At 37.3% G+C, this 15,459-nt stretch overlaps 1 protein-coding gene across 4 annotated transcripts in view; it reads right to left on the bottom strand.

The window, feature by feature from the left end:
- scube1 (signal peptide, CUB domain, EGF-like 1) overlaps window positions 1-15,459 on the bottom strand; it is a 77,753-nt gene that overhangs the window by 49,379 nt on the left and 12,915 nt on the right. For all 4 annotated transcript variants that reach the window (XM_027151489.2, XM_027151490.2, XM_027151491.2 and 1 more), the window contains exon 4: window positions 4,039-4,173. In XM_027151489.2, the coding sequence (XP_027007290.1) occupies window positions 4,039-4,173 (135 nt within the window). The remainder of the gene's footprint in view (window positions 1-4,038; window positions 4,174-15,459) is intronic.

The following is a 15,459-nucleotide window of genomic DNA, read 5'->3' as shown; positions in this document are numbered from 1 at the left end:
CCAGTCCTTCACATTCCTGCTTTCATTGTAGACTCATTTTGACTTTCATTTACCCCATGGCTGGGTTCTCACTCTTTCCAGAGTGAATCTGGGATTCGTCCATTCTTAAAACATAAGCAATCAGTTTTATAACTGTTGGCATCCTTTACAAAAATGTGCAAAATATACAAAAGAAACAACAGAAGCACAGAGTGATGTTTTAAGCTGTACAGTTTTACATCATTACAATATTTTCTTCAAGTTCCGTTTTTGCTTGTTTCAAAATGATCAGCAGGCTCATTATTCATTCTTGTTAAAGCATCGCATGGATAAGCTTGTGATCAGTGAATATTCATTCGTTCTAGTAAATTCCTGACTTGAAACTTGTTCTAATAGCTTTGATCAAACATTTTAAATATTTATGTTTTTTATCCATTATCTGACTTGTGCAAATCAACAACCTCCTCTGTTGAAAGCTCTTCTGGTTTTTCTCATGATGATAGACATAAAAATAACAAAATTTCTTCAACCTCATATTCCTCAGAAAAACAGGAAGTGGTCAAAGGCAAAAACAGCAGTTCCTGGATGCTGATAGAAATTTTTTAATAGATTTCTTTTCAATATACCTAATTTTAGAGATTGTTTTTGCGAGTAATTTTTTTTTGTTTTGTTTTTTGGCCATTGTAATAAAGGTTGTCAATAATTCTGAAAATACCTGGATGTATAATAATAATAATATATTTCTATTTCTGTCAGAGAAAACAACAAAAAATGCATGGTGAGAGAGCGAGCGAGAGAGAGAGAGAGAGAGAGAGAGAGAGAGAGAGAGAGAGAGAGAGAGAGAGAGAGAGAGAGCGAGAAGGAGAGAAAGAGAGAGAGAGATATGAAATGAAAAGAGAGGTCATCTACTTGCCACATTCCGCACATGACCGCGAGTGACATCACAGAAATTATTACAGCTCGGCTCACTCTTTTATCTGTGTGTGTGTGTGTGTGTGTGTGTGTGTGTGTGTGTGTGTGTTTGAGACCCTCAAGCTGTCTGGAATGCAACTGTCTGACTGTAGATGTGTCTCATTTGTCATTTCAGCATAAGACCAAACATGCCGCTCCCCACAAAAACACACACACACACACACACACACACACACACACACACACACACACACACACACACACACACACACAAACAGGTCACAAGCCTTGTGTTACAACCAGCCTTCAGCCACTCCCACACTGCGTAGGCATGTGACCTCCAAACCCAATACAAGCAATGCGTTTCAGCGATTAATCCCTTCGATAATGACCTTCAGTACTACACGACCTTCACACGTCACGACCCTAAGTACTACTCTGAGCTGTGGCACATTCAAACATTTCTCATATTCTGCTTCCTCTGAAAAGAAGAACAGAAGCTATTGAGTCCAGACTGCGCAAGCAAAATGCCATTAATGTCGCTGTCAGTTCACGTGGAAGAATTTGTGGGATAAGAATTTGTCCAGTTTTACAAAATGAATGTCTTGGTAATACGGAGTAAACATACAAAGCTGATATGTAACATTAGCTAGCCTGAGCATATAGCTATTGATGTTAAATATAAGTATCTTGAGATTTATTAAAACTGAAGTAGGTGATCCAATTTCGGAGCTCAAGCTTATTTTACACACATTACATACTTTTGAAGTACAGTGTATTCACACTTAGAGTCACAGTTACATAATTACATTTACAGCCATATGACATGAAACAACAGAGGTTGTAGTGTGTAATATAACTCAGGATCTGGCTAGCGGAGCTAAGCCTTCCTCAGAAAAGATAAAATTTATATAATCAAACCAGGTATAATGGGACGAATGCACCTCATTTAATATACTGCAGGATACCACAGTCGATTCACATTTTCTACAGATATCTGTATCATAACATAACCATCATAAAAAAAATAAAAAAACAGCCAGACAGGGAGGGGCGACTAGGAACTGCAACTGTCCCCACAATAATAGGTCATCATTACAGTAACAGGAAAACTCATGAATTCTCATAGAAATAAACCATCCCATTTCTTAAAGTTTAATTCTGCCCTTTTCATTCTGTTGATCCGACATAATGACTATAAATGCATAAAATCCTACCAATAAATTCAAATATCATACATTTCTAAAACATGTAACCTGCCTAAAGAGCTCTTTCACCACAAATGTAATATGATCTTGTAAAATCCCTAGACAGGAACGTAGTCACATCTACCATGTGTTTAACTGTACCAAATGTGAATTACTGAATTCATTCAGAATCATTTGGTGAATCTGAAACAAGTGGTGCAGTAGAAAATCGCTCAAACTATCATGATGACTTTCAATCCTGACAATGCCACAACCATCCATGAGTATAGAGCATAGCGCACATACTCTGTCCAATGTCAATCACGGTGACATTAGCCAATCGTGTGCATCTGTGAGCTCATGTATGTGGAAAAGAGCATGTGACAGTTTCCTCTAAGTGTGTTACACTATCCTGTGATGCAGCGGTTGGAAATGATGTATATGTCTGACTTTATATGTCTCAGAGGAAAGCATGTGTGTTAGCCTTCAGCCTCCATGGTTGGTGGCTGTAGAATGAAAACTCAGAGCAGGCTGGTAGGTAAATATTGGGATTAGTTCCAGACTCTGTGATGTGACCTGATGGATAAAACAACAGGAAACATTGGCTAGCACACAAACCACCTAACTTTAACCTTATTTGAAATAGCAGCAGAGGACATGACAAGATGTCCTATAAAAACATGAAAAAGTAGATAGATAGATAGATAGATAGATAGATAGATAGATAGATAGATAGATAGATAGATAGATAGATAGATAGATAGACAGATAGACAGACAGACAGACAGACAGACAGACAGACAGACAGACAGACAGACAGACAGACAGACAGACAGATAGATAGATAGATAGATAGATAGATAGATAGATAGATAGATAGATAGATAGATAGATAGATAGATCTGTTAGTTCCTATTTGCTACACAATTCCACTCCACTACAGATCATTGTAGAAAGGACATTATTTACATTTACATTATTTCCTGTCCCGTGTCACCCAAATGAAAATGAGGTTCCCTTCTGAGTCTGGTTCCTCTCAAGGTTTCCTCAAGGGAGTTTTTCCTAACCACTGTCACCTCAGGCTTGATCATTAGGAATAGATGTTAGAGATAAATTGTAACTTGATTTGAAACTTTACCATTTTTATTCTGTTTATATGCTTTTGTAAAGCTGCTTTATAGGTTATAAACAATGAAAAGTCAGAATATTATTATAAGCATTTAAATAATAAGTCTGTTAATGAAGGATGAATCATTTGCATAAAGAGTCTAATAATTGACTTGTTCATAAAATACATCTGTGTGTACAGTATGTAAGTACATCTCCTTATATATATATATATATATATATATATATATATATATATATATATATATATATATATATATATATATATATATATACATATATATATATAACAGCTAAATGGTTTCCTGCCTGCAAAACTATAGAATAGGATCACCATAATCTGGTGTGGAATGCTGGGAAGTTTAGGGGTGTGGTGGGCAATGTGTCCTTACCACAGTGGTTTTTTTGCCCAGTTTTGGGGTCAGTTTCTATTCATTTGTGTATAAGTAAATTATTTTATTTAAATGTGAATGTGTTTTAATAAACAAGAATAAGTAACCTAATGTATGCAAAGTACTCAACCGCCAGCCAGCTGGAGTTCAAGAGCAGACGATTCTGTGGAAAATCCACCAACTACCAGTCTAAATATATACATACGGTTTTTAAATAATGTTTACTCATCAAAGTGTCTGTGTATGAAGATTACTGTTGTTCAATTCCAAAATAAATACACATAAATGAGAAAGTAGGATCAAAGCTACAGCCCAGGACAAGTAAACACACACACACACACACACACACACACACACACACACACACACACACACACAGAGACACACACACACACACACACACACACACACAGTACATACACACACAATTTTAAGCAAACCTTCAGAGCGGTGGATGCAGGTGTGTTGGTTGTCGCTCAGGAAGAAGCCCTCTTTGCACTGGCACTCGTAGCTGCCCATGGTGTTCACGCAGATCTGTTGGCATCCGCCATTGTTGTCCTGACACTCGTCCACATCTACCACACCAGACAGAAAAGACAAACAGCCATCAACGTGTGCCCACACACACACACACAGAGGGCAACCTTTATTTTTTTTACTCTGTAATCAAAAGCCCACACAGATATTTGTGAAAGTGAATGGTTTTGTTTATTTGTGGTCCCCCTTTTTTTTCCTCCTCACAATTTGATGTAGCTGAGAAACACAGCCGGTTAGACGCAGAACAGGAATGTTCCGGCATTCGCACAAGCATCCTCCCGACAGCCAAAAAAATAAACTCAGTGGCCAGGACACACACAAACACAGACACACACACTCAGGTAGTTGGTCAGAGGCACAAACAGAGAGTTAGACAGACAGACGGTCAGACAGCAGAAAAGTCTGGAGTTGTCACAGAAATTATATGTTCAGGCTTTAAAGCGTGTTTCAAGCTGCATATTGTTTACAGTAGCATACAGGTCATATTGTTTAATGTAAGTTCATATTCTACAGGCAATGACATGACTATTAAAGATCTGTAAATGTATTGGTGTGTTGGCTGGTGTCACATTTTAGCTCTGGAACAATAACACACAAGTGATTTTTATTTATTTTAGGATTCAACATCACTCTACTTTGGAGACTCAGGTCTGCAGCTAATTTTGACCACTTCTGTGACTACGGATTGGCAGAATCGCAACATCTGCCATCTTTAATCTTGTTGTGTCGGAAAACTTAAAGCGTTACATTTGTTACAAAGTACTGAAACTATAGACTCCTTTCATATAGGCCTACATGAAATTAAATCCTCTAATAACATTTACTGTAACTAAAAAAGGATAAAAGTATGACTTGTTGGAAAAATGTGTTGATATAAGCTCAAAAAAATAAATAACTGGACAATAATTAGCTTCAGTATAGCATTGATTCATTTCTTGCAACATCACAGCACCAAGTGTTTAACTGTTATTTAAATCAACACATTCTGACCAACCAGCTTTGAGATTTCAACAGCATTGTGGTGTAACCTTCATTAGAGGGTGTCCAATCTTATCCACAAAGGGTCAGTGTGGGTGAAGGTTTTTGTTCCAGTTATGCCAAAGTCATACCTGATTCCACCTGGTTGATTAGTTAAGCTTGGCTGTCAAAATATTATCAAGTGTGGAATCTGCATGGCTGAAATAAAAACGGCTCTTTCTAGATAAGGCTTGACACATTTGATCTATTGTCTGGCATCCATAACATTACTTTAGCACATTGGACAAACTAAAGAAATGGAGGGGGTTAAAAATCTGACAATTTGACAATCCCTGGGGTAATTATACTGTAGATGTCAGAAGACATTACTTCGGATCAGTTCATGAATACAGAAGTCCAAGTCAGGTTAGAAATGAGTATGTTTAAAAAAGTGGAAGTGGTGGCTCAAGTGGTTAAAGTTCTGAGTTGTTAATCAGAGGGTCAGGGCTCAAGCCAAGCTGCCACTGTTGGGCAACTGAGCAAGACCCTTAACCCTTCCCTGCTTCGAAGGCGCTGTGTCATAGCTGTCCTTGTGCTGCAACCCAAACCTCCTCAGTTGGGATATGCAAAGAAAAGAAATAGAATTACTTGTTTCGCTGGAGTCTGATTTATTATAGTATACAGTTCTGGGAGAAAAAAAGACTAAAGTGAAAAGCAAAAACTAAATTGTTGATTAAGAACAGCTTCTTGGATACTATAACATCCTCATCTACTGCCATTAGCAGTGAGTGGTCAGTGAAAGACAGTGACTCAGTGTATATTCTGACTGTTTTCTGACTAAGGTACATGTGTATGTGTGTGTTTGTGTGCTTTGCCTGCACTGTTTAGTCTAAAGCTTCCTGGATGTCTTCTCTCTCACTTTGATAGACTTTTTTAGTCTAGATAAGAGTGTAATGAGTAGTATGGGTGTTGATGTGTAGATGAAGAGTTTAACAAACAAGATTCATAATTCATTTTATTTTAAACCACTTGCATTTTGGACAGGTGTTGACTCCTCAAGAAGAAGAAGCCTTTATTTTTTTCACATATACATTACAGTACAGAGAAATTCTTTCTTCGCACTTTGTAGGTTGTGGTCAGAGCACAGGGTGAGCCATGACACAGCACCCATGCAGCAGAGAGGGGTAAGGGCCATGATCAAGGACCCAACATTGGCAGCTTGGCAGCACTGGGGCTTGAAACTTGATCCTCCCAACAACAATACAGAGCACCCACTGCACAAAAACTAATACAAAAATGTGTTCAAAATGGGTTAATTAACTAAGATGTGATTTTCTAGATAATGGGTGATGTTTAGTTTACATTTATGGAAGGAGTCTCCAGTATCAGCGTATTCAGATATACAAATCTAAATGTTTGTTTGGTATTTCAAATTGCATTCTGTGCTTTCGATTTTTCTGCATGGTTTCAGTAATAATTCTGGCGTGGGAAAAGCTGGAAACTTTGGTGGCACAATCCGTTTGAAATCCAGGTTCAATTTATGCAAATGTTTATTTGTTTTATATTTTTCATGAGAGACATTGACTGTTTATAGCTATCACAACATCAGTAATAAAAGAAACTATTTTGTTTCATAGATGTACAACTAGAAACAGATAAAAAGTATGATGGGGAATTGTTGTCAGATTGCTTTTATATGAGATGATCAGAAAACTTCAGGACACACTGTTTTAGGAAAACAGAGAACTTTGATTAGATTAGATTAGATTAGATTCAACTTTATTGTCATTACACATGTACAAGTACAAGGCAACGAAATGCAACGATGTGGGAATATAAACTAATAAACAACTAATTATGGCTGCATCCGACATCCTGCCTTTGATGATTTTCCTACTTGAAATGCTTAATAAACAAAAAATTATGTTTGTGAACATTATTAATACATTACTAATCAACGGTTAATGGATGTACAATTTAACTGTTACTACTGTGCTAATAATGTTTTATTGATGTAATCCTACGATGTCCTCTTGTGATAATCTTTGTGACACTATTTATTGTATGCTGTCCAAACGTACATAGACTTTTGCACTCGACTACGTGTGTGGGTGTTCGTACGCAAGTGAATCTGTCTCTACTTAAGTAAGTATGCTGTGAGCCCCTTTCTGTTAAGAGTTCACTGAAAGGCAGTGAGTTTTATGAGCTCTCTAGTGTTGGAGCTGCTATTTATTTGTGTGTGTTAAGTGCTTTATGGCTGTTAGCACCTCCGGTACAGCAGCATAAATGCCGCTGCAAGCTAACAGAGCCATAGCAGAGCCAAAAATCATCGTGCAATATGAGTTTCAACAACTGGGGTTACAGTGCTAATGTTTCGTTCTGAGCACAGATTCTGGACAAACACCGTATTCTCTGTGTGGCATGACAGAGCAGGAGATGAGGTGAGCGCTACTGCCATGGGTCTCGGTATCATTCGTCTCACTGGCAATTTCTCAAACCCATACAGATACACAAACGCTCATAAAAAGTGCAATATGCAAACACCAGTTTTCACACACACACACACACACAAACACACACACACACACACACACACACACACACACACACACACACACACACACACACACACACACACACACACACAAGCTCCTAATTTGGTCACAGGGGTTTATTATGTGGCCCTTGGTTTTACCAGGAGACTCGGCTCTTATTTTAGGCTCTGTAGGGCGACTCGTTAACGCAGCCAAGACAGCGAGGCCTTTACTGTCCGAGCAAGTGGCGGAATGAGTTGGAAAAAGGAGAGAATGCCTAGCTTTATGCTTCTTTTCCCCAGAGGCATCCCTGTCTCTCTCACAGCCAAGCACATCTCCTGTCTTGTACTTGAAATAAATTCGCATTCAAAACATGGCACCACTGCATATCATACAGCATCAGTCTTGGGAAATATAAATTGCCTTTTCTGCAACGAACACAAACCTTAATGAGATGAAGTATATAAAAAGCATTTCCCAACATGTAGGAGGTGAGGAACTGCACTGTGTGGCCTCAGCTCATGCAGCGCTTACTGTCTAATGCATGAATGACAACAGATAGTTTATGTGACAGACAGCAATTTAACTTGTTCTCAAAAAAGAAAAACATTTCAGCTGTCATCTTTCAATTGTGGCTCATGCTGCCAAAAATTGAAACATCTGGCATCTGAGACAGCAAGTTTAGACTGATTTTGTTTTGTTTGATTGCACTTGTTTAAACTTTCTTTGGAAAAGACATCACGGACAATGTGAGACAACAAGGGGAGACAGAGAGAATGCAAACGATTCAGACAGAACACCAGGCCAAGAAATGAAAAAAATAAATGTAAAAAGCCTGATGTCTGAAACTGTGCCGTGCTTAATTTCTACACTCTACAAACAGCAAAGTGAGTTCTAGGTAATCTTGTACTAGACCTCTCCCTCCATCTTCACTTTTGTTATGCACAACCTTTTTTTTGCACTATGACACTTTAGCTCTGGACTGTTACTTCAACTCTGGACTTGCACATCACAGTGCCACTTTATACCACACCATATTGCACATGGACACTTTAAGGACAATTACAAAATCATTTTAATTTGTACTGCCAATACAACACATTTGTGTATATATTTTCACATATATTTTCATATATTTTATCTAGTTTATACTTTTTATTTATCTACCTCCTTTTGGTTTTATTTTTATCCTTAATTCCATTCCTTTTTATGCTTGAATACCGGACAGACGTAAAAAGCATTTCACTGCATGTCGTACTCTGTATGTATGTGTATGTGACAAATAAAATTTAATTTGATTTGATTTGATCTTTATCCTAAATTGCAAATCATTTGGATGCTAACAGGCTGCATCTGCATCCTACAGTCATACGCTGTCTACATGATAGACAAAAGGACAAAAAAAATGTAATTAATAGCTCAACAATGAATCTATATAGTTTCAGCAACACATTATAACTGGCATAATATAATGATGTGGTATTACTATTACATATAGAGACTTATAAAGACAGAATCTTGCCATTCCTAGCATGTGTCGAATTTCTGAGCCGTTTGTTATCGCTGTGTTTTATACCTCCGCTTTTGTTTCGGATTAGTCTGCCCTCTTCCTCATGTGTTAGTTAATACAAATGTCTAGCAATATTGTGATTGACAGGTAGTATACTATCTCTCCCACCCTGAGAGCACAGACACAGACTTGTCAGGATTTGTCATCTCTGGACAAGAAAATGACTCTGGATTATTTATATAATGCTGTCATCCAATGAGATTATGTAAGGCGACGAGACGTTATACTGTGATTAAGAATAAGAAAAATCTATGCAGAATACAATATTACAGAAAATTTGTACTAATTTGTAATAGAGGAAATACTATAACAACAAACTGTCTACTAAACATTCTGAGAAATCTCAGTTACAAGATGCGCCATACAAAAAAATGAAAATGTACAGTGAGCTCAAAAAAGAAAGTTTATTTTATATATTGTGTACCTTATCTTTTTGCTTTCTGGCTGAAGTAAGTGACTTGAGAATAAGAAAAAAGAGGTTAAAGATAAACAGGCGAGCAGATAAAAAGATAAGCTGCAGAGCAGTGGTGCAGACATTCATTAAAACAGCCAAATGATCAACACATTGAGTCCAGCTGCAGGCGCAGGCAGGAAAAATAAATACGAATCGAAATGAAAAAAGACGGGGAGGAACTGCACCAGATTAGCCTTTAATCAGCCTCTCCCATTAGCCAATCTTAAATCAATTAGAGCTTAAACTTGTTGACATGTGGCATCTGGGAGTCTGTGAAACGACTTCCGACATGAGCTCCAACACACAGAGAGGCTGTTTTACCCCGTGTGTGCTCTGAACCTCTGCTCTGTGTGTGTGTGTGTGTGTGTGTGTGTGTGTGTGTGTGTGTGTGTGTGTGTGTGTGTGTGTGTGTGTGTGTGTGTGTGTGTGTGTGTGTGTGTGGGTGAAGTTCCCAGTTAAAACAAACACATTACTAAGCGAGGACATTTCCAAGCAAAGCCGAACAGACACACTGCAGTGAATACATCATTGGTTGGTGAATCTATTTTAAATGTAACTCTACTTTATAATTTCACATGCTATGTTTTACTCAGAGTGTTGCACAACATTAACATGAGGTCAACTGATGCCACCGGAGACCATTTATGGTGGTCGGTCAGCTGCTGGTTGTGGGTGTCAGTGACAAATGCTGACATCATCTGTCTGAAATGAGAGGAGAGTGATGTGAACGCTTGATGTGTTAGATGAGTGAAGCATTGAGACTAAAGAGAAACCTGTCACTGAAAATGCTCTTAAATCCTCTCGGTCGTAAAAATCCCAAACACAAAGTACCCAAATTCTGCTGAAATAATAACTTAATTCAGTTTATTATTGATTTCCTATTGTCTTATAGCATTCACATGTTTGGATACATGATTTGAATTGACTCGAAAACTAGTAATAATTAGATGTAATAATGTAAATATGTAATAATATTTATTATGAATACAATAATCCTAATAATATAATACAGATATAAACATATGGACCTTGCATGTTCTATTCTGTAGAAAGTACACAAGTATTTTTAAAACAAATAAAATCTATATTGTTCTAAATATTCATTTAAAAAAAATACAAAATGTAACTCCTAACTCTAAACTCATGTTAAATGTTATTTATCAAAGGCAAATTCTGATTATTTAGGTTATTGATTTTGTATTTGGGTCAAATTAGAATAAATGTCATAGTTTTCGATTTAAATGATACTTTCTCAAAATTTTTGTAAAATATTTCTATAATTAGATAAATTTTAATTCTAAACATCTCTACTAGATAGCTAACCTAGCAACAGAATCTGCACATATACCAGAACATGTACAATAGCTTGCTAAGCTAGCCACAACACCTGCATATTAGCTAGCTATCCTATCCACAGAACCTGAATTCCAGCTAATTAACTATAGCAGTAATGAACAACATTGCTGCCTTATCTATATTTTCTAGGTTTGGCAATTGATAAATATGAGAATATAAAATATGTAAAGCAAGACTAAGATCCTTAAAATAACTTAAATCTTACTTGGTTCCAGCTGAATGTATGTTAATGCACCAGCAGTTAACTAGCCAGACAATTTAGCAAATGAAAAAATCCTGTGTGAATTTGAAAATGTTTGGCTGCTGTTAAAGTAACAAATATTCAAGTATAAGATGAAGTTCCATAATATTGACACGTCTCCTGCACAGTTCACTAGGTGTTAACTAGCCGTATTGCTATGTTAGTTAAAGTTAGTAGTATTAGAATATTTGGAATGGTGAGGGACAAATTGAATATTTATGTATAAATCCAACATTTTAACTGAGGCTAAAGGTCTCAAGAAGATAGTGATGATGGATTACAGAGTTTAATATTAAATGATTTAGGGAAATGTAATATGAAAAAATGAAATAGATCAACATCAGTAATGAAATTTACTGCAGCCAATAATGAAAAAAAATTGAGAAAAAGGTCTTCATTCTTCTTTAACCAGACTAATATTTTGGAATTTGGTACTGGTATTTTTATTAAACTTCAGGTAAATGAGTGAAACTTCAGAAAGATGTCCATGCAGCCAGAGTTTTCAATCACTGACTGATGTGAAAAGTAAGTGAGTCCAGAAAAACTCAGAGCATGTCATTTATCATCGGCCATGTAATATGGTTTCAGGGGCTGTGAACCTAATATTACTAGAACAGAGGAAGACTTCAGGCTCAATTTTATGTCCAAATGTAATTTTTCTTACTCAGAAATGATCCCAAATGTTGTGCATAACAGTGTGTATGACATTCGAAATTCAAACGCAACGTATCCTGGATTTCAGAAAGTGAGATTAAACCTCCTGTTACTCCTGTTAGTGGATGTGAAGTTCACATTACCTCACTTTTACCTCACTTTACCTCAGATTCTAAAAAACTATATACACCTGACTGAAATATATTATTTGTAACAAATGAGAGGTTGTAAAAATCAGAAATATGAGGCACAAACAGAGAAAAGAGAGGTAATTTTTAAAATAAGCAGAATAAGTGGTTAAGCCAGAATTTTTACAATATGGTGGCCAGGTTTAACCCAATACATTTATTAGGGTGGCAATGTAGGGTGGGGCAAAATACTAATACTAAGACCAATCCATTGAAATATAACATAAGGTGGTTCCCATTACCTCAGTAGGATTCCTATGGGACAAAAAGGGCACACAGTTTGTTTGTCACCTATCAGCTATTGTAATGTTAGGATGTAATGTAATGTTGCTCTAGCTTTACTCTAATGATGGCTAATAACAAACATCCAGTGTTTTGCCTTCAAATAATGAACAAAAATAAAGTTGGCATGTTTGTAACCTCTAGGTTTGTTGTGGACACTGGGGTCACGGAATTTCTCGCTTCTCTGTGAGCTAGCTAAATCTGCTTTTAACTGTATGCCTTTACATTACACTTGTACTCAATCATGAAAGAAACTGAAATAAAATTTCAGAATTTCCTAGAAATCTTTGTTATTGTTAATACTGGCCTATCACTTTCTAGATTTTCCTTTAGTTTTGTATTATTTGATATTGTTAACCACATTGTCTAAGAAGAAGATAAAGAAGAAGAAAGAATAATGGTCTTTCAGGCTTCACACTATAATGGCACTGACCACTGCTGGCCACCACTTAACTATGAACATGAACAGAATATGAAGTCACTAAGTTGTGTTGTAAGTTCCATCATCCAACTGATTATTTTTTTCCACTTATCATCATCAGTCTGAAAAGTGAATTGTCTGCTTACTTAGTTACTAATTCTTTAGGGGAAATGAGATACCGATGCATATAGTATGCCATGTTTGCACCACTATCTGAAATTGGGGTTTTTATATAAGCAGAATGTGCAGAAGATATAAGCAAGGAGAAATCCAGGACAAAGATAAAGACCAGAAGGAAAATGAGTGAGACATACAGGAAAAAAACGAGAAAGTAGGGATGTAGAACAGCAGAGCTGTCTTCAGTGTCGGCCCTCTAAGGTTTTGTCATGGTTCCCAGTGCCACCATTTAGCCTTCTATTTGAAACACTCCACAATAAAGATGTCAAATAGAGAACAAGCCCATTGCTTCTGGGGAAACAGCCTGGATTCGTTCCAGAGATACAGACAGCCAAAATAAGTAAGAACTGACTGAGAAAGAGTGGGAGAAAAGAGATATGAGGGGAAGAACTGAGAAATGGGATGTCAGGAAGATGAACAAGGAAGAGAAACAGTAGTATGAGTTTTAAGATAGTGGGGCAAGGGATAATAAGATCATGAACCTTAAGTAGTTTACTAAGATAAAGATAAAGAGCAGAGGGCATTAGTTAGAGTACATGGAGAGGCAAAGGGAGAAGACATCAGACTCAGTATGTTGCAATACAATAAATACAAAATGTAAAAAAAAGTCAGGAAAAAAGTTGAAAGAGAATAAAAGACAGAGACATAGCAGAGACAAGAGACATAAGGTAGCTGGAACAGGGATGTGATGAAGGGCCATGTTGCGCCATGCTGCTTGGATATTTATCATCATTAGTGAGTGCTAATATAAAAAGATGAGGTCAGCATCCTGAAACTCAATCACGCTGCCAGTTCTTCTATTTTTTTTGGATTCATCAAGCAGGGAGGAGAAGAGGAGAGACAGAGTCTTCCAAAGCTTGTCCTCCTTTGCAAAGCTACTCATGTGCTATCATCCAACTCCTCATGCTCTATATCACTCTTTTGGTAACTCGTGTGCACATCGATACTTGAAGACATTAATTCAAGGGCTCAGATTAGATCTGACCAAAGGTTCTGATGTGGGGAAATACTGGTCCAATAATGAACGTTTACCCACACACCATGGCAAATCTTTCAGGCTATCAATCTGCATTGGCATGTAGCACCAATAAAATGGACATGTGAAGATACACAGCATGAAAAACCCACACACATTTCATTTTTCAACAGATTCCTGAACCCCCACAGCAAGCCCCCTAAAAACATTAAACTAGTGCTGCCTGTCAGAGTCGTGGAATTTCACATTCAACCATTTAAATAAATATGCAATGGTGAGTTATTAATTTTCTCTGACTTTTCCCTTCAAGAGTCCATTTTTAACCACTAACATAAACATCCACCGTGCCAGTTGGATTCTGGGAAATGGATGCGATTGCGCCACTGGTGACACTTGAGGTGACATTTTAAAGAGAAGAAAATAACCGGGAGTTTTTTTTTTTGCCAGCCGACTCCTGTCAGCGGGAGTGGAATGAGGGAGCTGGGCTAGATGAGGCTGCGCTTCCCAAAGCGCACAGAGGCGTGTTTGTTTACGCTTACGGAGGGGTCTTTGGAGAGGTCACTTGGCAAAGAGAAGAGGAGAGAAAAACTCTCCAAGAGAAAGTGGACCAGAGACAGGCAAGCTGTGTGTATAGCCGAGGCAGAGTTTGGATTTCTAGCATATGGGTGCAAGCTGAACTCATATTGGCATGCAGCACTGTGGTATAATATAGGGGAAATTCTCAATATAAGAGTAAATATAGTAAGAGTAAAATACAGCTGATGACAGGTAAAGCGAAGAAACTAGCCTCTGTCCCCTATAGCACCCCTGCTTCAATGCTCTTAATAGAATAGAAGCCTTTATTTTGTCACATATACATTATAGCACAGTGAAATTCTTCCTTCTCACATCCCAACTTTGGAGTTTGGGGTCAGCGTGCACAGTCAGGCATGATACAGCGCCCCTACAGTGAGGGGCTCAAGGGCCCAACAATGGCAGCTTGGCAGTGCTGGGGCTTGAACCCCAAGCCTCTAATCAACAACCCAGACTGGACAACTCAGGCCCCCTAAATGAAACTGTCTGACATTAGTTATTAGCACCAATAATAACTATAATGCATCTTGTGATTTAATTGTTTTATAAATTTTGCTTTCAATATTTTACAAATTATGCTGTGACACATTTCTGAACACAGTCATGCACAGAAAGCTCAATATTTGTGTAGATAATTATATTATGTTTTGGTGCTACGTCATCACCGTTCCCTGACACCCTCCAGGATTTAGAGAGAAATTAAATGAAAAAGCAGAGAAATTGGAAACACCCATTATAACACCCATTATATTCAACTACAATTTCTGGTTCAGCTAACTAAAATCCCTCTATTACAAATATCCAGATAAGCAGCTTAAATAAGTGATGAAGCATCAGTGTTTATCTAAAATAAGACATCATTTTAGTTATACAGAAAAGAACATAGCACCAAAGAATCTAAAGACATGAAACATAATTTAAATTTCTACAAAATAATTAAG

The sequence above is a fragment of the Tachysurus fulvidraco genome, chromosome 19 (genome assembly GCF_022655615.1).
Source record: "Tachysurus fulvidraco isolate hzauxx_2018 chromosome 19, HZAU_PFXX_2.0, whole genome shotgun sequence".
Lineage (NCBI taxonomy): Eukaryota > Metazoa > Chordata > Actinopteri > Siluriformes > Bagridae > Tachysurus > Tachysurus fulvidraco.
This window is presented reverse-complemented; position numbering and strand designations above follow the sequence as displayed.